The sequence below is a fragment of the Symphalangus syndactylus genome, chromosome 6, assembly GCF_028878055.3.
Source record: "Symphalangus syndactylus isolate Jambi chromosome 6, NHGRI_mSymSyn1-v2.1_pri, whole genome shotgun sequence".
Lineage (NCBI taxonomy): Eukaryota > Metazoa > Chordata > Mammalia > Primates > Hylobatidae > Symphalangus > Symphalangus syndactylus.
Genome location: NC_072428.2, coordinates 113,645,550 through 113,669,724, shown reverse-complemented (window position 1 = coordinate 113,669,724; position 24,175 = coordinate 113,645,550). Strand labels below are relative to the sequence as shown.

Sequence of the window (24,175 nt, the reverse complement as noted above, 5' to 3'; positions counted from 1 at the left end):
ATTCCTGATTCTTTGCCCTCACTTGTGTCCAGTTAGAATTCAGGGCTCCCTTCTTAGCCCTCCCAGAACACTTTTATTCTTGCTTTCATTTTGGTACTTATACTTTGTTATAATTATTATTTTCGTTATAATTTTTTGAGACAGAGTCTCCCTCTGTCACCCAGGCTGTAGTGCAGTGGCCATCTTGGCTCACTGCAACCTCTGCCTCCCAGGTTCAAGCAATTCTCATACCTCAGGGATTACAGTCACACACCACCACGCCTGGCTAATTTTTGTATTTTTAATAGAGGTGCGGGATTTCGCCATGTTGGCCACGCTGGTGTTGAACTCCTGGCCTCAAGTGATCCACCTGCCTCAGCCTCCCAATGTGCTAGGATTACAGGTGTGAGCCACCATGTCCAGCCTACAATTATTTTTCTAAACATATCTCCTTTTTAGGTTATTAACGTCTTGGAGACAGAGACCTTCTCTTAATCATCTAAGATGATTAAGATAATAAATAATTGTTAATTGAATTAATGCTTTGTTCAGATTTAGTCTCTAGGTTAGCCAGACATTTTGTGAATAAATACGATTTTTTAAATTATTTTTATTAGGAACATTCCTTTGTGTAGTTATCCCAACTTTGACCTTCTCTTGACCTTATAAGTTCCGTATCTTGTTCTAATAAATTATTTGCGTAAAATTATCCCTGGGACTTTCCAGAGCATTATTGTCCAATAGAACTTTTTATGATGCTGTCCAATATGGAAGACATCTGTGATTATTGTGCACTTAAAATGTAGCAGGTGTGACTTTGAGAGACAACATTTTTCACTTATATTTGAATAGCCATTGTGGCTAGTGGTGACCTTATTAAACAGTACAGCTCCAGAGAGCAAAAGCAAGATGAGTCCAGAAACTAACAGTACCCCCCCGCCTGCCCCTGCCCCCGCCCCCCAAGCCCCCCAGCTTTGGAGCTTACCTAGAGAGGACAGTAACAGTGTAAAAGATCTGTGTGGACTCAAAGTGAAATCATTCCCAATTAATTTATACATTCTAAAAAATAGAGAACATTTAAGTTATTAAATCTCAATCTCAGCTCACTGCAACCTCTGTCTCCTGGGTTCAAGCATTTCTCTTGCCTCAGCCTCCTGAGTAGCTGAGACTGGGACTACAGGCGCTTGCCACCACGCCTGGCCAAATTTTGTATTTTTAGTAGAGACGGGTTTCATCATGTTGGACAGGCTGGTCCTTAGGTGATCCACTCTCCTTCGCCTCCCAAAGTGGTGAAATTACAGACGTGAGCCACCACACCCAGCCTTAAGTCTCTTAAATTGTGAATAAAATGTAAATCTTAAAAACAAAACTTAAGAAAGGTTCTTGGATTCTTTGGCGGGGTTTTTTGTTGTTGTTGTTCATTTGTTTGTTTTTTTGGTGGGGATGCTATCTAGCTCTTGTGTATAATGTACAGGAGAGTCTCAAATGTACTTTAAGTCCTTAGGTTGTATGTTGAATTTAAACTGTTACTTGTTACAAAGTCCGTACCTTTACCTCATGCCTTCAAAAGCTCATATTTAAATAAAATGGCTCTCAAATTAACCTACCTTTTGCACGTTTTTTGCCCACCTTGATTGTACGTGTCAAAGTCAAGCCAACTAAAAGTGCTTATTTATATAAAGTATACGTACATCCCTGTGACTGTCCTTAAATGCTTATTAGATCATTGAATTGCTGAATATAGAATAACAAATATGGAAGACAAAAAATTTTAATTTTCTTATTTTTATTAATCATGTTTAAGAGTTCGAAAGACTGCAAGAGTAAGTTTGTAAAAGAAATCAAAGACTTTGTTGTTCATTATAGACTGGCTATCTCCCTATAGTAGCCAAAGTTTGCTTTTTATTACTTTGAGCCCCTGTAGGTACTGTAGTATGTTATTCAGCAATGTTTACTTTTAATTTTTTAGGAGGAAGCTAAAGAGCTACTCAAAATTCTTGCTAGGTTACTGTTTCTAGGTCAGAAAGGTTATTTTTGTTTGCTTGTTTCAGACTTGCACCATGATGTGATTTGAGTAGGTCTTTTTTTTACGTGTATATTTTTTAAATCAATTTTTAATTTTTAGAAAGCCAAAATATCAACATGGTTTAAAAATCCCACAGTGTGCAGGCGCCTGTAGTCCCAGCTACCAGGAGGCTGAGGTAGAAGAATGGCATGAACCCAGGAGGCAGAACTTGCAGTGAGCTGAGATTGTACCACTGCACTCCAGTCTGGGTGAGAGAGCGAGACTCCGTCTCAAAAAAAAAAACAAAAAACCCCACAGTGTGAAAAGAAAGTGATGTTTCTCATTTATCCAGTCCTTCATTTGCCTAGTCATTTCTTCTCCAACAAAATACCTGTCCACACACAGAACCTCTAAACAACTGTTACTAGTTTTGTCTCTTTTTCAGAAGGTTCTGTGCATACATAGGCAAATGTACATTATTTATTCTTGTTTATGATATTGTGTACAGATGTTAGTATATGCTACCCTTCCTTTTACATCTTGCCTTTTATTCAGATTACAGTGTATCTTGTTCATCTTATCATTACTTGAATAACAACTGTTTTTTTTTTGCAGCTGTATGATATCCTATTTGTATAACTGAACTGTGCTTTATTTAATGAGTGTGTATTTTTCTTGATGACCAAAAAAATTCGAGTAATTTTGGATAATTTTAAGATTCTGAAGATTTGAATTAATGATTTAAAATAATGATTTTGATGGAAGTCATTGTAAAGTGTGTTACCCCTTTACCCTGGTTTAATTAAATAGATCAAACACATTACTGAACTGATTTTAATTCTTAATGATAAACTGGTTGTTGGGAAACAGGTTTGGGGGTAACCATATATTTTGTGCTAGGTGAGTATAGAAATAAGACAGGGCCCTATCTTCAAGGAGTTGACAGTCTGCTGAGAAGACCTAAGTGAACAGATTATAATACAGTAACTGGTATAATTAAGGTTCCTAGGCACTATGGGAACTCAATGGATAGGCCTTTGTCGCAGACTGAGGGAAAGGTGGGTTGGGAGGTTCCTGTCACATGTGAGCAGTGGCTAGTGACTATCTGTCTGGTGGCTTGGGTGGTAAAAAGAATTTACCATGACAGTTGTAGGTACAGAAAGGCAGATTTCTTAGAGACAGTATGAAAATATGTTGCAAGGGTGCAACAGACAGGTCAGCAAGAGAGGAGCTGACTGCCAGGATACAAAGGCTTGCTGGAGATTTTATAGAATGGTGCTTGTGCTCTGTACGGAAGAGGGCATTGTGCAGTACTCATAACAAGGTTGCAGTGAGCTAACTTGAATTTTTCTGTCAGCCAAGGGTCTGCTGATAGCTGAGCTCAGGAAGATCGTGAGTTATTTGCACAGAAGGGCTATGTGTCCTGGACCATGAAGAAAGGCAGACTTACAGCTTATCTGCTTTCTCTTTTTGCTTTCCCTGGGTCGTCTCTCCAGCCTGACTCCCCTCCCAAATTAGGACTTCGCAGTTCCCACAGGCAACGTCATAGCTGAAGTTTGAACAGTGACCAAGTGAAAGGAGAGTCAGAGAGGGTACTTCACTTTTGGGAGCATGGATTTCGACATAAAGGATCGGGATATGAGAGAGGTTAATGACTTCTAAGACAGTCCCGTGTGACTTCAGCATATCATGTGGTAGATGACTACACATTTCTTTTTATGATCAGAAACATTATTTTCCCAATATTTTGCACTGCTGATGAGAACACATGTAAAATATTGACTTCATTTTAACAAGAGTGACCAGACTAATAAAGGGATTCATAAACCAGGTCAGATGAGGAATGATCAAAATAAATTTTACCTTAAAAAGAGATGATGTGACAAGTAGAGTTTTAGTGGAACATTGCTGTGGAAGCGAAAATGTTGCTGCCACTACACAGAAATAAGTATGCTGTAACTGGAGGATGTAGTATATACCTTCGGTTTTGCATTATTATAGCTATAGTACCTGGCATTATGCCTGCCACATAACAAATGCTCAACATATACTTGAATGAAAGAATAAAAAATACAAAACACATGGGTGGCAATTGCCAGGAAAACAGGTTTAGATTAACTATTTAAAATTTTCTAACAGTAAGATATTCTTACTGCTAAAACAATAAGATAGTTTTTCCCTCAAGTTGTGAGCACCCCATTACAGCAAGCATTTAAGCAAATGCTTTGTAATCATCTGTTAAAAATATTATATGGGGCTGGGCATGGTGGCTCATGCCTGTAATCCCAGCACTTTGGGAGACCAAGGCAGGAGGATCACTTGAGGCTAGGAATTGGAGACCAGCCTAGACCACATAGTGAGACCCTGTCTCTTTAAAAAAAAAAATGTTATATGAAGGATTCTTAAAACATTGAATATAGAAGACTCTCCTCCTCCCACATACACTCACTGTCATTACCCACCTATCTTAGTGTTTTTGTGTTTTTTTGAAGTTGCTTGGCTTTAGTTCTCTTAAATGGATAAGATCACTGTATGTTCAAAAGTTGTTTCATTAAGTGTGGTTTGGCAAAATGAACATATTCACTTAGATAGTTGTTTTCTTCATATACAAAATTCTGTTGTTTTGATTGATGCATCATTTTCTGACCCCAAGCAAGGCTAATCCAGGTTTTGTGGCCTGAAGCTTATAATTTGGAAGGGCTCTCATTAAGAAAAATAATCCAAAATTAAGTCTAAAAGTGAATGTTTATTTGGTGTGAGAAAAGATCACAACAAATAAAAAATGCCATAAACTTCACAAAATTTAGACAAGTAGCTTATTATAACTTACTGTGTTTGTTATTAATTAACAGCCCGATATATTATACCTGTTTGGTACTTTTTTTCTACCTATTGTGGCCATATATTCATTCATCACTTCTTTACAAGACAGTTTTATGTTTTATATAGGAAGAGTCTTTTCCTCTTGCATAAGGCTTGACAGAGTACCAACCATGGACCAAATTCAGCCTGCTTGTTTTTATAAATAAAGTTTTTTTGCAGCACAGGCATATGGAAATTATCTATGGCTGCTTTTGTGTGCAACAATGGATGAGTTGAAAGAGATCATATGGTCCACAAAGCTTAAAGTATTAAATATCTGGCTTTTTACAGAAAAAGACTCCTGCTCTAACATATTTGCTCAAAATTTATTTACTATCGATAGTTGTGAAGCTGAAAAAAAGTTTTGAAACCAGTTACTAGTAATGTAATAGCACATCTGTAATTTCCTTCACTTTGCATAAAACATGTTTCTTGCCTGGGGAGAACTTTACATCTCATTTGTTTGGACCACTACCCCGACCCCAGAAGTGTCCATGTAGTTGGATCATAGTATGTCACACCCAGCAGAAGCTGGGTAACACTCATGCAAATCCTTGGGTTAAAGATTGAGTCTGGATGCATCATGTGGTCCAAGAGGGATGGGACATTACTGCTAGGAGCTAGGTGGATACAGAAATAGTGCATTCTTGATGGAAGTTCCACAATCATCTTCAGGGATAGCTAAAGAGGAGCCCCTAGGCATGAGGCCGCAGTTGCCACTGGTCCTGTGTCCCAAAGGAGAATAATCCAAGCCTTGTAAGGGACTCTACGAAGTAAAAGATCCTGAAACTTAAACTTAATTAGCTTCATGGTAAGTTCACCTCTTTTCCCCAGAACAAACAACTTAATGTCTGTTTGGAGTTTTTCCCTTCATAAACATCTTTTTTTCCTCATGCACCAGCAATCCTTTACTTTCTACAACCACTACCACAAACTCTCCCTCCCTGCTATTTTCCCTGCCCCAAAATTAAGGTAAAAAACAGACCAAAAGGGAGCGTTAGAGGAATAAAACTATATTAAGGATATATCCTTCTTGGAGAATCATTTAGCTGGCATAGGGCAAAAATATGACAAATTAGGAATTGGGATGAATTACTGATTATGTAGTGTATGTTGAGTATAGAATTAGCAGCTGATTGGGAAATTCATCCAAAGCTGTATAATATGTGACCTCTGGCAAATAAATTGAGCTCATCTGTAAAATTAGGGGATTGGATTATATGCTTGATAAAATATATGGTGAAATGGTATTAAGTGCTATTTGGCTCTAGCATTCAGGAATACCCACATCCCACCAGCAACTGCAGTAACTACTTTTCACCCTCTCATCCCAAACTTCCCACAGAAGAGTAGTAGCAAAGTTAAAAAACAAAAATCTCTCTTTCTCTCCCCCTTCCTTCCTCCCTCCCTCTCTCTCTCTCTCTCTCTGTTTCTTTCCCTCTCTCTCCCTCCATCCTGCAGTTGCACGCTCCCTCCGTCTATTATCTCTCTGTTTTTTCCCCTTGTTATCAGGACTAGGGGCTCCACTAGTAATGTTAAACTTTGGGTCAGGCACAGTGGCTCACGCCTGTAATCCCAACACTTTGGGAGGGTGAGGCAAGCGGATCGCCTGAGGTCAGGAGTTCAAGACCAGCCTGGCCAACATTCTGAAACCCCATCTCTACAAAAATAACAAAAATTAGCTGGGTATGATGGTGGGTTCCTGTAATCCCAGCTTCTTGGGAGGCTGAGGTGGGAGAATTGCTTGAACCTCGGAGGCGGAGTTTACAGTGAGCCAAGATCGTGCCATTGCACTCCTCCACCCTGGGTGAGAGAGTGAGCCTCCGTCTAAATAAAGAAAGAAAAATAAAAATAAACTAATTGGTGAGCTGGGACTCCTAGGGTACCCGCTTTCCAACCGTATTCCCTGAAAATCCAGACCCAAATTTCAGGTTTTACCATAATCCAACTGAATTTGCAAGAAACAGAAGGAAAAGGAGACCGAAGAGAGAGGAAAAACTCCTTTTAAGTAGATCCACTTAAGTTACAGGGTAGGCCAGAAGAGAACAAGCCACACCTATGAGCTGTCCTTTTAACACAGTGTCCTCACCCATTTGCAAATATAACGCAGTCTGTAATGAGATCAGTATTCCTCTCACCTTTATCTGTATATGATTATCATTCTGGTAGTAGAAAGTTAAGGAGAATACAGTAAGACTTGCCATTTTTAGTTTTAACATCTAATTTTGGTTGTTTACTGGTAATGCTAAAGGTCTGTGCCACATAATACCTTGCAATTTTCTGGATATATGAATTTAAATCATAGGCAGTATATAAGATTGGTGTGTGGTTGTGAATAACCTAAGCCTGCTGTCTAGCACACACCTTTCCATATGGCTTTTGTATATAATAAAGTGATTTTTTTAATGGTTCCAAACAGGAATGTGCACTGATAATGAAGGTGAGGTCTAAAACTTTTATGATTTGTAACCAAAAATTTGTCATAACTATACTGGTAGAAATGGAATGGAGGAAGATGTAGAGCCATTTCTTATAGGTCATACGTCTTTTAGTATATTAAAACAATCCCCTACATCTGTTATCTGTTGTTGCAAACAAACCACCTAATGACTTTGTGACTTATAGCAGTATCAACATATTTCTCATTCTGTAGATTGAGTGATTGGTCTACTGGTGACTAATGTCACCAGAATGTAGGGACTGGGCTCAGAAAGGACAGTTGAAATGGACTAGGGCCTTGCTCTCCATGTGGTCTTTGATTCCAGGTTTTAGGGCAGCACTTCCAAAAGGGCAAGCTACAAGATACAAGTATTCCCACTTCTCCTTCCATTTACCAATGTTTTCTTTGTCAAAACAAGTCACATAGACAAATCCAGCATAAGTGGAGGAAGATAATATATAAGAACTTGAATCAAAGGCCATTAAGGAATGATGTGCTACTGTACCAAATCTCCGGTCAAGGTTTCCAAACTGTATATGGCTGTTTATCTCTTTAAATCACAGAATTGAGCTGTGTTTTGTATTACTTTAACATTAAATCTGTGTCTTCAATCCATGCCACTCTTCTCTTTCTTATTTCCTACTCCACACAGTTCACCAAACTTTCCTATGGTAGGGTCTTTTTTGATGAGTCTACTTAGAATGCCATTTCCTCCATACTTACTTCTCACCAACGCTTTGTTCACTTGAGTCACCCTTTTTCATCTTCAGGTAAGATGTCACCTCAGGGAAGCCTTCCTACACTAGTTAGGTTTTACATTTTTCTTGCATACTAATTTTTCCTAGTAGCATTTTAGTAGTTATTAATGCCAGTCTCCCCATTAGCTAGATGTTTTAGAACCTTGTCTAATTCATTTTTGTATTTGCCCTCATTTTCATTCTTGTCCTCACCCCCAGTTATCCCAGCCCCTTGTACATAGTAGGTTCTTCATCAACATTTGGTGAACAAATATGTCTGGCATAGAAATTTTCTTAAAAAGCTGCCAAGATCTAAAAGACTCTCTGTGTTTGGTCCCTAAGATAGCAGCTGTTTTTATCTGGCTCCGTTTTTCTTCACTGTTGAGATTCTGTTTGTTACTTTTTGCTTTTGTGGTTTTCCTCCTTCATTCCTCCGGGTTTGCTTTTTTTAAAAAATTATTTCTTGTGGAGTCTTTTGTCATTGCCATATTCTTTTTAAAACGTGTACTGTTTTTGTTTGTTTTCTCTTTTCTTTTCTGGTTATTTCTCATTGTAGAAATTACCAGGTGATAAGATCCCTTCTCTCCAAAGTGAATTTTTGTGTTTTCTTTTCCTGGATAGTTCTTACTGATACCACTCTCAGGAGTTTTTGTTCCCTGCCAGATACGTTGTTTTTCTTTTTTAAATTTATGATTTCTATATTGGGTTTTGAGGTAGGCATATAACGGTTGTTGCTACTTTAATTATTTAGAACATTGTTTCATGAGATCACTGCATAATAAACTGTAAGAATTCAACCGAATTCTTTGCATTTCTTTTATACTACTTTTTATAATGTATAGATTAAAATTTTACAGTCATCTCTTAGTATCCATGGGGGATTGGTTCTAGGGCCACCCACAGATACCAAAGTTCACACATATTGAGGTCCTTCAGAACCCACCCATGTGAAAAGTCTCCCCTCCTGTTTTGTGGGTGTCTCATCCTGCTAATAACTGTATTTTTCAATCCACGTTTGGTTTCGGATGCAGAACCCTGCGATATGGAGTCCTGACTGTATTTAGTGAAAAAGATCTGCATGTAAGTGGACCCACACAGTTCACACCTGTATTGTTCAAGGGCCAACTGTATATTCAGAGTAATAATAGGTCATTTCATGTAAATATATCATCAGAGCATCTAGGAATGTATTTAAATCTTAGCTTTTATATAATGAGAAAACTTAGAATGGATTTTCCCATGTTAGTTTTCAGACATTTGAGGCCAAATACACATTCAGATACATGCGTACGTATAAAAGTTGGAGTATTTGACTGTTAATCTAGGCCAACATGGTCATAGAAAAGACTTTATTTTATTAAGTCATATGATTTTCCCCCACATTTAGTGTATTTTGGATATTTATTGAAAATATGTTTTTGGCCAGGCACAGTGGCTCACATCTGTAATCCCAACACTTTAGGAGGCCAAGGTAGGAGGATCACTTGAGGTCAGGAGTTTGAGACCAGCCTGCGCAACATAGTTAGACTGCATCTCTACAAAATATTAGAAAATTAGCCAGTCATAGTAGTGTGTGCTGGTAGTCCCAGCTACTCAGAAGGCTGAGTGAGGTAGGAGGATCACTTGAACCTAGGGGCTTGATGCTGCGGTGTGCGATCTCACTCACCATTGCACTCTTGCCTGGGTGACAGAGCAAGACCTTGTCTCAAAAAGAAAAAGAGAAAATATGTTTAAATATTTTCTTTAACAACATTGTATATTTATTAGATTATAATAAAGTAATTATTATTAAATATTCAGTTATTCAGTATTAAGTCATCTTAGTATTTGTTGTAGGCAGTTGATGGCTAAAAACAAGGATCCCTGTGACTCCTAGTATTTTCTAGTCTTTTCGTTATCTAGCTGTTTCTGTAGTCAAAGAAATACCTATTTTCCTGATCTAAAATTCTTACTCTGACCTGTTACATAATGTGGTTGTTCTGAAAATGTGAAAGGAATTTAAACAGTAGAAGTGCTGAATGTTTGTGGTTTAAGTCTTACTCAGGACAGAACTTTTAAGAAAGTTGATACACATATAGAGGGAATAGGAGGAAGTGGGAGTTTTCTTAGTTTTGGGCCATTGCAGCAGTGGCTAACATATATAGAGGTAGTAATGGCTCTGGGGAGAGGACCACCTTCTCAAGATAGCTGTGGTTATGAAAGAGAGCTAAGGGTCATACATTTTAATGAATCATTTGTGATTGTTAAAGTTAGAAATAATTTCATACTTGCAGATACAGTACAAAGAACTTGTATATATCCTTCATCCAGATTTGCCAAATGTTTATTACATTTACCACGTTTTTTTTTTCTCTCTCTATATGTATACATGCATGTTACTGAATAACGTGAGAATAAGTTGCAGACATAATGCCTCTTTATAATATTTCAGGCTATATATCCTAAAATCAGAGTCATTCTCTTATTATTGTAGTGTCATTATCAAAATCAGAACATGTAGTTTTTAACAAATACTTGTTCACTTGGGGACAAAGTATAGGTGGAGTGAAAGTATAAGCTTGCAGAACTACTTTAAGTGCTTATGGGAATTGCAGTCTTTTTAGTGGTTAGGAAATCAATACAGAAAATTATTCTGATGTAGAGTAAGACCAGTGGAATAACAAAGTGACACAAGGTACATAAACAAGCACTTCAGAAATGTGAAAAAAAAAAAAAAAAAAAAAAAACCAAAAGAAGTCATTTCAACCTAAGGAATCAGAGAAATACTTCTCGACTGGTGCAGAGTCAACTTCAAAGAGATAGAAGTCCCGGGCAGAAGGGCAGTGGGAGGGAATTCACTTCCTGGAATACGTCCCTCGTGTTCTTCCTGCCCTTGATCATCAAAGTTCTGAGAATGAATATGTTATTACAGTTACTCAGTACTGAAATATCAGGAATACAGAAGATACGACAGGTTCTGTTTCTACCAAAGTTGATACAGTACTTTTTTTCCTTTTAATTAGCAGATTTTAACCTTAACATTATTAGGGTAATAAGAAATAGATTTCCCTTCCTAAGCACTTGTTCTTAGGTTGTTTTTCATTAATATCTTCTTAATTATGAAAGACAAGAAGGAATGGAATTGATTCATTGTAATTACCTAAAGGAATGGAAGGAATGTCTTTAAAAACTTAATTAAGTCACTGTCAATCTAGAGTGTGGGGATTAGTGACTGTTTTTATATTGTCTAGCATTAATATACTGTATTAAATGTATGCTAGTTATTCTCATATTCAGTGTTATTATTCTGAATTAGAAAAGGCTTTACAAGTTGCTGTGGTATGTCATTTTCAGACTGCCAGATGAAGGTAAGAATTAATGAAACAGACAGACTGATAATAACAGTGTAGCAAATTTTTGAAAATCCAGTTACTGAAAATTGCTTTTGAATAGTTGCTTTTTTAGTTTTAATGTTTATAATGCAGTATGCTGTCTGTGAAAGATTATAGCATTGTTAGTCTTTATTTCTTAAGCAAGTGTTTTAAGAATTTAAGTGTATCTAAAGGTTTAAATGTTTTTTAGTTTGGGTTTTTTTGTTTTGTTTTTTAAAGTTCACATATATAGCCACACGATGTTTTACAACATGAATATTTATAACATCATGAATATTTAGTCCTTTGGCTAGCAAGGGGATTTTCATGATGGAATTTCAGACCCTATTGAATAACTTTTTTGTGTGTGTGTGAGCTGTTACTTCTTGATTTCTGGTAAAAAAGTAGGGAGATTTTTAGATCTTCATTTTGGTACATCTAATTTCCTAATTGCTTTCCTTTTTAGAAATGAATGTATTTTCACAGTACCATACTAAAAAAGACTTTATATGAATTCTCCTTAGAACTAACAAATTTGCTTGTTTGATTTTTGAATTCTTCAGCCTGGTGTTTGATACCTTTAGATAGTGTATGCAAGACCCATTTTTCTGAAGTTTTCACTGCTGGCAGCAGGATGCCTGTGGCACTATCATCCTGAGATTGTGCACTTGCAAACACAAGTGTGTTTTGAGCAGGCCAAAAAGTGTCCCACATTCTTCAGTCTCCTCTTTGAAACCCAGTGTCCCAGTATACACATTTTTTGTTTTTAAGTTATCATAATTTTTAATGACTCTTGTAGAAATTTTTCTGTTCCTTTGTGTCCTACTCAGCACTGTGTGTGAAGTTCAAGGTTGAATTTGGTCTGTAATGTTAAAAACGTAACATTGAACATTGTTATCTGAGCAATTGTTTATGGACTTTTGATCCTAACAGTATACTGATCTTACATTTCTGACTTTAGTATATAGTTATAAAAGATTTGTGCATATAATTGTTCTTTGAAATTCCTCTTACCAAAAGAGGACACCCCTCAGGCATAGTTAAGTAAACCTAAAACAGCATATCTTCAAATCTTAATGTAGTCTATTTTTTATTACAGAGCCCAAATTCCATTGAACTAAGATACCATAATTACTTAATCAGCTCCTATTTTAGGTTATTTCAGTTCTTCCTCTTTAAAAAAATATATATTTATATGAAATATTTTATTTTTATATTTACATTAAAATATGAAGTATTATATTCTAAATGATTTTCTTAATTTCTAGTTTAAAAGTGAAATTACTGGATCAGAAAACATAATTATGGCTTTCAGAGGATTTGTAAGTGCTTTATCAGTATATGTGTGTATCACTTTCATAGAAACTTAAGGTTGAATAGTTACATTCTAGGTTATAAAATAAACTTAATTTAGAATAAAATTAGTTTATACCTTTTCTAGTCTTGAGGAAGGGGGCAACATGGTGTACTGGAAAATCTAATGCCCTAAATTGTCCATTGCATGTAACGAGTTAGCTTCACTCCTATACATCTGAAAGGGTTCTATTTAGGGACTATCCTTGGTAAAATTTAGACAATAGTCACTCAAATATTTTTCATATCCTCAGTATAGCGTTAAAACTGTGTGGCCCCTTGTGCAAATCACTTACAATCTTAAACTCACTTTAGAAAGGAGATACTATAATCTGCCTTCTAGGGTGGTAATACTGCTTTCAAGTTTGTCTCAGTCCTTATCTGGATAAGTGCTTAACTGCTTTATAGAAGTCAGCCATTACTAATGCTGCTACTTCATTGCTTAAGTGTTCACTTTATTGGGAAACAGTATAATAGGGGGAGTAAGAATGCTAGATTTGAAGTCACAAATTGCCTGGATTTGGAATTTTAGCTCTGCCATTTAGCTGTGTGGTATTGGGCAAATTACCCTCTTTAGTGTTGGGTTTCTCAAGTAAAAAATGAAGTTATCATAGTAATAACAAATGAGGCTATATTTAAAAGTGATTAACACACTTCCTAGCACATTTTAAGCATCAATAAATGTTTTAAGTAATTATTGTTATATGATTATTATATTAGTTATTTATTACTGCATAAGAAATTACTTCAAAAACTAGTGGCTTAAAATAACAATACATGTTTATTATCTCCTTGTTTCTGTGAATCAGGAATTTAGGAGCAGCTTAGCTGGGTGGTTGCAGTCAAGCTGTCAGCAGGAGCTATGATCATCTACATATTATTTTGAACCTAATGATTATAAATTTTATATTTTGCAGACTATGTCTTCAGCAGTGGTGCAGTTATATGCAGCAGATCGGAACTGTATGTGGTCAAAGAAGTGCAGTGGTGTTGCTTGTCTTGTTAAGGACAATCCACAGAGATCTTATTTTTTAAGAATATTTGACATTAAGGTGAGTTTTGTTTTGCTTTCACTTTAAACTAGGTGATTAGGTTTTCTATATCAATTATAATTTAGTTTAGATTTGTTTATCCTATATGTGATATTTAAATTTGTACATAAACTAATATTAGAAGAGTGAAGCTTGGTTTTTAGATATTGACATATGGAAATCATGACCAAATGGGAACATGTCTGAAGCCAGAATGTGAATAGTTTCCTATTTTATCTTTCTACTGCTACAATGCATTAAAGCTTTTTTTTTTTTTAAATTATGCCTGTTGGTTCTTGGGCTTTCTCTATACCCTATATTTTTTTAATGATACTCTTTTATTCCACCTTGTTCATTATAGAATAGCGTACATAGTCTGTTCAGGGAACAACAAAATAATATTTTAGCTCAGTATGTACTATTATTTAGCCCAGGTTTAAAACATTTCAATATCTATAAAAATCTGTTTGCTACTCATTTTTCCTTATGTTGTTTCTCATGATAGATATATTCAGATTTTCATAGCTTTACATCCCTCCCCCCCAATCATAAATCACATAGCTATAGATTGGATACCCTTTGTTAGGTATTCATTTCTTACAGTTGTCATAAAAATATTTTGCTAAGACGAAGTCTCCGTTTTTTTAAAAACCTTTCTGTAAGTAAGCCTCCGTGATTAATATTTATATGTGGCAATAAGTGCAATGAGATTTTAATTACAAAAAAACTAAAACTGCCTCTAAACTCTTGGGCGCTAATATGACCTGATAGATAACATTCAAGAGATTTTTACACCTCTGGTCTCAGCTTTATTTGTAAAATCAGATAACCATCTTGCTCTGTTATGAAGTATTTCACTGAGATTAAATGAGATCTCAGTTATGGTATTTGGTAAATTAGTGCTTCTTTTGTTGTTGTTGTTGTTGTTTTGAGACAGGGTCTTGCTCTTGCTGTCACCCAGCCTGGAGTGCACAGCTTACTGCAACCTTCATCTCCTTGGCCCAAGCAATCTTCCCACCTCAGCCTTCTGAGTAGCTGTGACTACAGGTGCATGCTACCACACCTGGCTAATTTTTGTATTTTTTTTGTAGAGATAGGTTCTGCTGTTTTGCCCAGGCTGGATTCAAACTCCTGGACTCAAGTGATCCTCCTGCCTCAGGCTCCCAAAGTGGTGGGATTACAGGCCCGAGCCACCAGTCCCGGGCTAAATTAGTGCTTCTTAATGTCTGCTTCCAAGACAGCTGAGAGATACGACATGCTTCTGTCACTAGCAGTGGCTTACTAGTAGTCACTAGCAGTGGCTTACTATGGCAGTGATTCTGGGGGTTGGGGAACACATACATAGCTTACATAGTTTGAAAGAAACCTCCAAGTGCTTTGACATATTTGTCATAACCATTGAGAAGCACTATTTAGAAATGGCATACACATACTAAGAAGAAAGGAATTCCACTGCAGTGGTTATAATGTGTGAACAGTGTATTTTACATATTTTTAAATTGTTGTCTAGGTAGAACCTTGCATTTCTGAATAGGGCAATGACTATCTTTCTCTAACCACTTATTTCCAGTTGCTGGACACTCATAAGTCACCTTTGGTATTAAGATTCAACATATTTTTTATACTATGGCAATAGATATGGCAGTCATCATGGCACTCTTATCCATAGTTTAACCTTGATACATTTTAATTATCAGTGTCTTTCTGCATCATGATTAATACTACTTATACTAGTATATAATTAGAAAGGTACTCTGCAAAAGTTAAGAATTTGAAGATGGTTAATTAGCAGTACAAGGAAGGTATATTTGACCCTCCCACATCTGTAAAATTGAGGAAAAGAACATAAAGTATTCCTGCAGTGTTTGATAGTACGTTGTCTAAATATTGCTGGTGGAACTGTGCTTTGGTAATCAGTTCATGTGCAAAAGTATCCTATTCCTGCCATGTAACATTGATGACCTAGTAATTATTCTGGTTATGTATTTGACCAAGTAACTGAATTTGGAAATGGTTGGCTAGTGAGATTGTATCTTAGCTGAAGTAAACTAACTTGATATGTAGGTTTTATGAAAGATACGTTATCCAGTGTTTACAGTTTTAAGAAATTACTGATTAGATTGTGACACTATTTATATATTATAAATGTTACATGTGTGCATGTAAAAGTTATTTTTAATATAAACAATTTTCTTAATATGAGTCATCTTCTTTGTTTCATTCCTAGAGATTATGTTTTGGTAGTTCTTATTTTAATTTTTAACTTTTTTCTAGGATGGGAAACTATTGTGGGAACAAGAGCTATACAATAACTTTGTATATAATAGTCCTAGAGGATATTTTCATACCTTTGCTGGAGATGTAAGTCATATTTTTCTTTATTGCCATCTTTACTTTTTTCATTGCTTGCCTTTTCTATCCAAATTATTTATAGAGCCTTATTGAAAGATCAAATTCAATTTACTATTTCATTTTTTTGCTGAAGATGAAATATTCAAATTAGTATTTGTATCTGCTGTGATAGGTAACTTCTCTAATAGTCATCTTTTACTTGAACTTCTTCATGCTTTTGTGTTGTTATTCAGATCATAAAATAATGTCTTATCTGCTAGTAAAATTAACCTTTCATTCTTCAGAAATATACTTCTTTTGCTCATTGTTTTTATGATGTAAAGCTAAATTCATACATTCTGTTGTTTCCCCTTTGTGATGAAAATATTTCAGACTTGTCAAGTTGCTCTTAATTTTGCCAATGAAGAAGAAGCAAAAAAATTCCGAAAAGCAGTTACAGACCTGTTGGGCCGTCGACAAAGGAAATCTGGTAACCCTTTTTTTAATTACTTAAATCGGGCCAGCAAACTAATGCTCGTGGGACAAGTGTGGTCCATTTCCTGTTTTTGTAAATAAAAGTTTACTGAAACTTAGCTATATTCATTGGTTTACATGTTGTCTTTGGCTACTTTTTTGCCACAACACAGTTAAATAGTGATGACAGTGATTATATGGTCCTCACAGCCAAAACTATTACCTGAAATATTTACTGTTTACAAAAAAATTTGGTGGTCCTTACCTTAAAATAAGTAATGTTTTTGTTGAGAACTATTTTTTTTAGATTTACTGAAGGGCCCATTCCAATAACCTTTTTTGTTGATAAAATTTCGTATATATTGACTTTTAATTTTGCATTTGTGATAGCATTGTTTGTAAAGTCTTAAAAGTATTTTATACTTTGTAAACAAAGACTTTAGGTAAGCTTAGAAGCAAATAAGCAGAGTTGCTAACAAGATCTGTAAACATTGCGTTGTCTTTCTATTTTGTTCCTAATACTATATAGTATAAAACCCATAAGGAACTTAGTTTAGTGTGTGAGACAACTCAAACACATATAAAACAATTACAGAACAATGCAGGATAGTATAAAGCTTTAAATTAATTGGTGTAGAACTATTATTCGACAACAGTGTACCAGGCCTTTCTCTTGTAAAGTGGAGAAAGGTGACTAGGAAAGGGGAACCTCTCCAAAATCATCTTAAGCAGATCAGTTTCAGGAGAAAGAACATGTGCTTTCATCCAGTTCTGTAGTTCCAAAAACTGTATGCCAATGACTCTCAAAGTTTTTTCTTCAGTTCTGAGACATCTTCCCTGACCTTCAGACTCTGTGTACTCAAGTGGCAGAATAGCCTTTAGACTTACCACGTCTGAGCAGAATATTTGATCCATGTCCTGTATCCTGAACCTTAGCCCCACTCAGACCCGTTCCTATTCTTCTACTAATCTTCCTTGTTTCAGTAAAAGGCATTTGTTCCATCTTATCCCTCAGGCTCACCATGGTCCCTCATAAATCCTATCAGAGTCCTATTGACTCTGCCTTCAAAAACATGTCCTGTCTGACTATTTCTTACCATTTCTGCTGCTACCATCCTAATCCAGGCCGCCATGATCTGTCAGCTGGGCTGCCACACTAGCTCTCTGACTAGTCTCCCTGCTGCTACTCAGTCCTTTTTACTATCTCTTTTCTATACAGTAGCCAGAGTAAACTTTTAGAATTGTAGATTAGGTTATATCACTTTCTCTATTTAAAATTCTGTAAGAGCTTCCTATCATATACACATAAAATCTATAGTCCTTAACCGTGGCCTATGGAACGCTACATGATCTAGTCCCTGACTTTCCTTCTTACTGGTCTCCTTTCACTGTGCCTTTTGTTCACTGTAGTCCAGCCTTCATGATGTTCTTTCATGTTGCACCCTCCTTGGGGCCTTTGAATGTATTGTTCCCTTCCTTATTTTATTTAGATCTCTGCTTAAATGTCGGGTCTTCTGAAAAATCTTCCTTAGTCACACATACGTCAATTTAGGAATAAGATAGTTTAGTGAATTAATTTTTTTATGTTGATGTTGTCTTACATATATTTAATAATATTATTCTAATTTATTTTCTAACAGAGAAAAGACGAGATCCCCCAAATGGTAAGCTTTTTGACGATTATTTATCTTTTAAGATTTTAGATGACAGTTTAATCCTTGTGGAAACATGTACCATACGTTAGTAATATTTAGTATCTTTTACATGTTTATCCTTGTGGAACCATGTACCATACATGAGTAATATTTAGTATCTATGATCAAATTATACAGTTTATTGTGTTCCTATTTTTAATTAATGATTGACAGATGAGACTTAGGAAACAATATTCTTCGATATTTTTCTAACATGAAGAAAGAATACATAGGGTGAAGATCACTAATACTTATATCTTAATTCTGGATTCACAGTTGACTAAGTGTACAATCGGGGCTTAACATTTTTCCTAGAGGCAGTACATTTTGTCTAGTGTATTTGTTAATTTCCTACTTTAAGATTTATCTTTCATTCTTATTTCAAAATATGATTTCACATTGGTTATGTGTTATATGAAGCCCCTTTCAGAATGAACACCTACTGTTATGGTGTATTTAGAACTAATTTAGCTCCGTATAATGCTCTTTAATTTGATAATGACCACTTGAAGTATTATGAATTCATTTTTTTTAGAAAACATTGAATACCAGAGAGTAAAAGCAGAATACCAGGATGTAAAAGATAAGGTCTCAGGGGTAGAAATTCTTACTCTAGACTTCATAAACTCCCTGCAATTATGTGCTAAATATGTTCTTTTCTCTGGAGAGAGAGGATCCATGGGTTTAATCATATTTAAATGAGGTCCCTGACTCTATGAAGGTAAAGAACCATTCTCCAGGACACTTTGTTATGATAGAGAAAATGGCTGCTTTTTAAAAGCATATCTCAAATCCTCTTATCAGAACCTAGAATGATTATTCAAGGAAAACTTACGTAATACAAAGTTCTTAATATATGACAGCTATTGGTGATTGTTGGGGTTTGTTTCTTTTAAACAGATATGTTGCCTTTTGATTTTGTCTTTAAATTTCTTTTCCTGATACAGAAACATGAACCAAATGTTGGTGTATTAAATTCTGGGTTATTTACCTTATTATTAATTTTTTAAATGCCTGACTACCTTCAGTAGTGCTTAACAGGTACCAAATATTGTATAGTTTCACTTTTTCTTTTGAATAGAAATATTAATACTTTTTAGGGCTTTTATGGGGATTGAAGTAATCAAAGCTTAACATAGTGCTTAATAAATACTAGTTATTCTGATGAAGATGATGACAACAATAATAATAGCAACTACTAGTTAATGATCTTTTACTACCTGCCAGGCACTGTTCAGCAACGTTCTGAAGTAGCTCCTATTATCTCTTTTATAGATAAGGAAACTGAGGCACAGACAGGTAACTTGCTCAAGGTCTCATAACTAGTAAGTAGTGAAGCAAGATTCAGCATCAGATGATTTGACTCTAGAGACTGGCCCCTTAACCACTATGTTATGTCAAGATGATTTTGAAGGCAAAATTGAGACACAGGGTAAATATCATGTCTCAGGATATATAAGTTAGTACATGGCAAAGGCAAAAGAAACAGAAGCAGCTGAGTTACAGGTTGCTCATCTGTGAACTTTTGATGTAGTATTAGAAATTTTCCTTGATGTAAGCCTAGTATTTCAACCTTTTTGAATTTGTTACGTTATTTTGAATTTGGAGAGTATATACAGTATTGAGTACCAATGGAGAAGACTTTCTAGTGGTGTCATCAAAACACTTTGGGGAAAGTAACCCCATATTTTAAAGTGTAGATGCTGTAGAAATAATAAAATTAAGGTTGTAAATACATGTATCCATGTTGGATCAGTTCCAGGATCCCCCCCATGGATACAAAACTTCATTGATATTCAAGTCTGCGATACAAATGACATAGTATTTGCATATGACTACAGATTCTCCTATATGCTTTAAATCCTCTATAGAGTACTCATAATACCTAATACAATGTAAGTGCTAGGTACATTTGATCTTAGCCAAAAGGCTGAGAAGCAATGCTGGGTAAATAGTTGTTATACTGTATTGTCTGGGGAATAATAGCAGGAATGGTCTGTACATGTTCGGAACAGATGAACCCATCTGTTTTTATTTTTAATCCACAGTTGGTCGAATCCATGGATGTGGAATGCATGGATATGGAACTGTGAATATGGAGGGCTGAACATTTATAAAATGAATTTCTGAAGAGGCACCTAGTTTCCATGAATAGATAGAATTTGAAAATTCTTTTTTTTTTTTTTTTTTTTTTTTTTTTTTTTTTTTTTTTTTTTTTTTTTTTTTTTTTTTTTTTTTTTTTTTTTGAGACGGAGTCTCTCTCTGTCACCCAGGCTGGAGTGCAGTGGCGCAATCTCGGCTCACTGCAAGCTCCGCCTCCCGGGTTCACACCATTCTCCTGCCTCAGCCTCTCCGAGTAGCTGGGACTACAGGCGCCCGCCACCACGCCCAGCTAATTTTTTTGTATTTTTAGTAGAAACGGGGTTTCACCGTGGTCTCGATCTCCTGACCTCGTGATCCGCCTGCCTCGGCCTCCCAAAGTGCTGGGATTACAAGCGTGAGCCACCGCGCCCGGCCTGAAAATTCTTTATGTAACAGTGGTGTTTCATAATTTTATTACCCCTACTAAGAGACCCACTTAGAATTAAATGTAGTTTCAGGCCAGGTGCAGTGGCTCTCGCCTGTAATCCCAGCACTTTGGGAGGCTGAGGCAGGCGGATCACCTGAGGTCAGGAGTTCAAAACCAGCCTGGCCAACATAACGAAACCCCGTCTCTATTAAAAGTACAAAAATTAGCTGGGCTTGGTGGCGCGTGCCTGTAATCCCAGCTACTCGGGAGGCTGAGGCAGGAGAATTGCTTGAACCCAGAAGGCGGAGGTTGCAGTGAGCCAAGATCACATCATTCATTTCACTCCAGCCTGGGCAAAAAGAGGAAGACTTTGTCTCAAAAAAGTAGTTTCTTTCTCTGAGTTGGCTATTGGTTTTAAATCTTTAGTTTTAATCATTTGGCTCAGTGGTTTCAGACTTCTTTCATTAAATAAATGGAGGGATTTTTTTTTTTAATAGTGTTGTTAAAGGACAAAATTATACAGCACGTATTGCCAATATTTGTATACTTATAAAATATACATATAATATGGAATTAATATATTAATACACAAAGAATGAAATAAGTAATTATTAATACAAGTTGTAATATTTTAAAACTGCTTTACATTCAACTATCTTGCTTTCCCCACTAAATGGAGACCACTGTTTGGGAGGCAGCATTATTACTTTACTGTATTTGGTGCACCACCACTAGGTGGCAGTGGGGCCCTGGACCATGTCCTCCAGTAGCTATGCAGGTGCTTTGTCTCAGATCCTTATTTAGATTATCAGTTTACCACATCTTTTCACATTTTAATTATTAAAAAGATGCTTTATGTAGAATTTACATACATTCCGAAAATGCAATTCAGTATCTTCCTCACTCCTAATTTCTTTATTGGTCAGTCTCACATTTTAGCATATATGCTTTCCAATGATTTGTTCTCAGCTTCGTGACTGCTTGACATCAGAGGCCTCTAGGCCACCTGTTTTTCAGCTGTTTTCCTTGGTGAGGCTTCTTTGCTTCTTATGTAATTAATGGGAAACTTGAGTTCTTTTAGATTTAAAATTAACTAGACATGTCTGTTCACAAGAACATTTAAAAACCTTTTCCTGCAACAGTTGTCCTTAATCAGAAGGAGATAATTTGTCACTTGTTTTTTGAAAAAGAAGGAAAACAGCCTGCCTTCGTTATATGTTTACATAGTAGTTCTTAGGATAAGTGTAATTTCATAAATGGAATAATTAAACTTTACTAGAAATGAGTACATACATCTGTTACTAAATCTTTCATATACTTTATGTTGTTTAAAAAATGGCTCTATACCTTAAACAGGATATCACTTTTTTTAGTGTGTCGCTTGAAACAAATACTTAATTTGGCTTTAGAATAGCATTTTAAACTTATTTCCTAACATCTTCAAACTCTAAAGTAAATAACCATTGTCAACAGAAATAACCAAGTACCTAACCTCTTGAATGTATAGAAATCCATTTTTTTCTAAATTCTGTAAGTTGTTAGTAAATATTTATTGAATAATGAATTGTTGGACCACAGACCAAGAAAACTGATAAATTGGTAAACAAAGAATGTATTATGGCATTTGTAAAAGTAGCAGTGTTATCCACCTTGTACTTTGACTTTTGTGTAAGAGGTATAAGAGGTAGAATAGTTGGCTGGGCACGGTAGCTCACGCCTGTAATCCCAGCACTTTGGGAGGCTGAGACAGGTGGATCATGAGGTCAGGAGATCAAGACCATCCTGGCTAATACGATGAAACCCCATCTCTCCTAAAATATGAAAAATTACCCAGGCTTAGTGGTACGCACCTGTAGTCCCAGCTACCTGGGAGGCTGAGGCAGGAGAATCACTTGAACCCGGGAGGCGAAGGTTGCAGTGAGCCGAGATGGCGCCATTGCACTCCAGCCTGGGCAAGAGAGCAAGACTCCATCTCAAAAAAAAAAAAAAAAAAGTAAAATAGTTAATTGGAAGGGTAGTGGACTAGGAACCAAGATACCAGAATACACCTTTGCTTCTGTCACTAATCATATGACTTTATGAAGATCACCTGACTCTTACTGTCCTTCATTTTCATTAATAAAATGAAAGGCGATTTTGAAAAGAAACTAATTTCCCATCTAATACTAATTTTCTATATATCTCCATTATATGGATTTTTCTTTATAGGCTTAATGTATTAACTAGTACTAATGAAATTCGTCTATAATGACTTAAAGAGATAATGTTGATGCATAATAATATATTCATGCCTGATTTTTGGGTAGAGGAAGAGGGGAAACACACAGTCTGATTACGATATGAGTTAAACATTGTTACTCGTTTCACATATCACTTACATTTTGTTCCTATCTTCATTCTTGAATCTGCCTCAGAGACAGCTGAATTACTTTCTCTAGTGAGTTATAAATCAGGGTTATAAGAAGCTGATTTTTCAAAAATGTACTAGCTTGGATAATTTAAATAATTAAACTTAGCTTTATCCAACTGTATTTCCATGCTAGTCATCTATAGTATAATAGATGGCTTTTATATAAGCTAAAGTGGCAGAAAATATTTTTGTTGTTTTCTGTTTTTATATTTTACTGGCGAGTCTGATTGTTTGTAGTTGCTATTTGAATACTTAGTTCAGGAAAAGTCATATGAGTGAAGACAGTGCCTAATTCTTTTTTTTTTTTTTTTTCTTTTTTGAGACGGGGTCTTGCTCTGTTGCCTGGGCTGGAGTCAGTGGCGCAATCTCAGCTCACTGCAACCTCTGCCTCCCAGGTTCAAGTGATTCTCCTGCCTCAGCCTCCTGAGTAGCAGGGATTATAGGCATGCACCACCATGCCCGGCTAATTTTTGTATTTTTTTAGAGGCGTGGTTTCACCATGTTGGCCAGGCTAGTCTGGAACTCCTGACTTCATGATCCGTCCGCCTTGGCCTTCCAAAGTGCTGGGATTACAGGCGTGAGCCACTGTGCCTGCCCAGGGAGTACCTAATTCTGATACTCCTAATTCTGTCTTAATTCTTAAATTTTGTTAAGAATAAAGATAAGAAACTAAAAGTAATTTGTAGCATCCTTATTGTGGATGGTGTTGCTGATACTGACTGGTAAAGATAAGCGAGAGGGCAGAAAGGGAAGAATGAGAAGTAAAAGCAGACCACCAGATAAGTCTGTGAAGGTCTGAGTGTAACCCCAATTCAACCCTCTAGCCCCCACATTCTGGATATTCTCAGTAAGTCCTTTATTTTGTACAACTACATAAATGCCGAAATCTGATACCTGAGCAAATTTGAAAATTCACATCCTAATCAGCCTTTCAGGTCATTCTGTACTGCTTAACTCACCTTTACTTACCGATCTAGTTATTTTTCAGATTATTCCTGGG

At 36.1% G+C, this 24,175-nt stretch overlaps 1 protein-coding gene across 5 annotated transcripts in view; it reads left to right on the top strand.

The window, feature by feature from the left end:
- Positions 1–24,175, top strand: part of WASL (WASP like actin nucleation promoting factor) — a 75,064-nt gene that overhangs the window by 27,239 nt on the left and 23,650 nt on the right. For all 5 annotated transcript variants that reach the window (XR_010121594.1, XR_010121595.1, XM_063642183.1 and 2 more), the window contains exons 2-5: positions 13,644–13,778; positions 16,032–16,118; positions 16,482–16,578; positions 18,203–18,226. Coding sequence is in view for 3 of the 5 variants with exons in the window: in XM_063642183.1 (XP_063498253.1) it covers positions 13,644–13,778; positions 16,032–16,118; positions 16,482–16,578; positions 18,203–18,226 (343 nt within the window). In the remaining 2 variants the exon portion in view is untranslated. The remainder of the gene's footprint in view (positions 1–13,643; positions 13,779–16,031; positions 16,119–16,481; positions 16,579–18,202; positions 18,227–24,175) is intronic.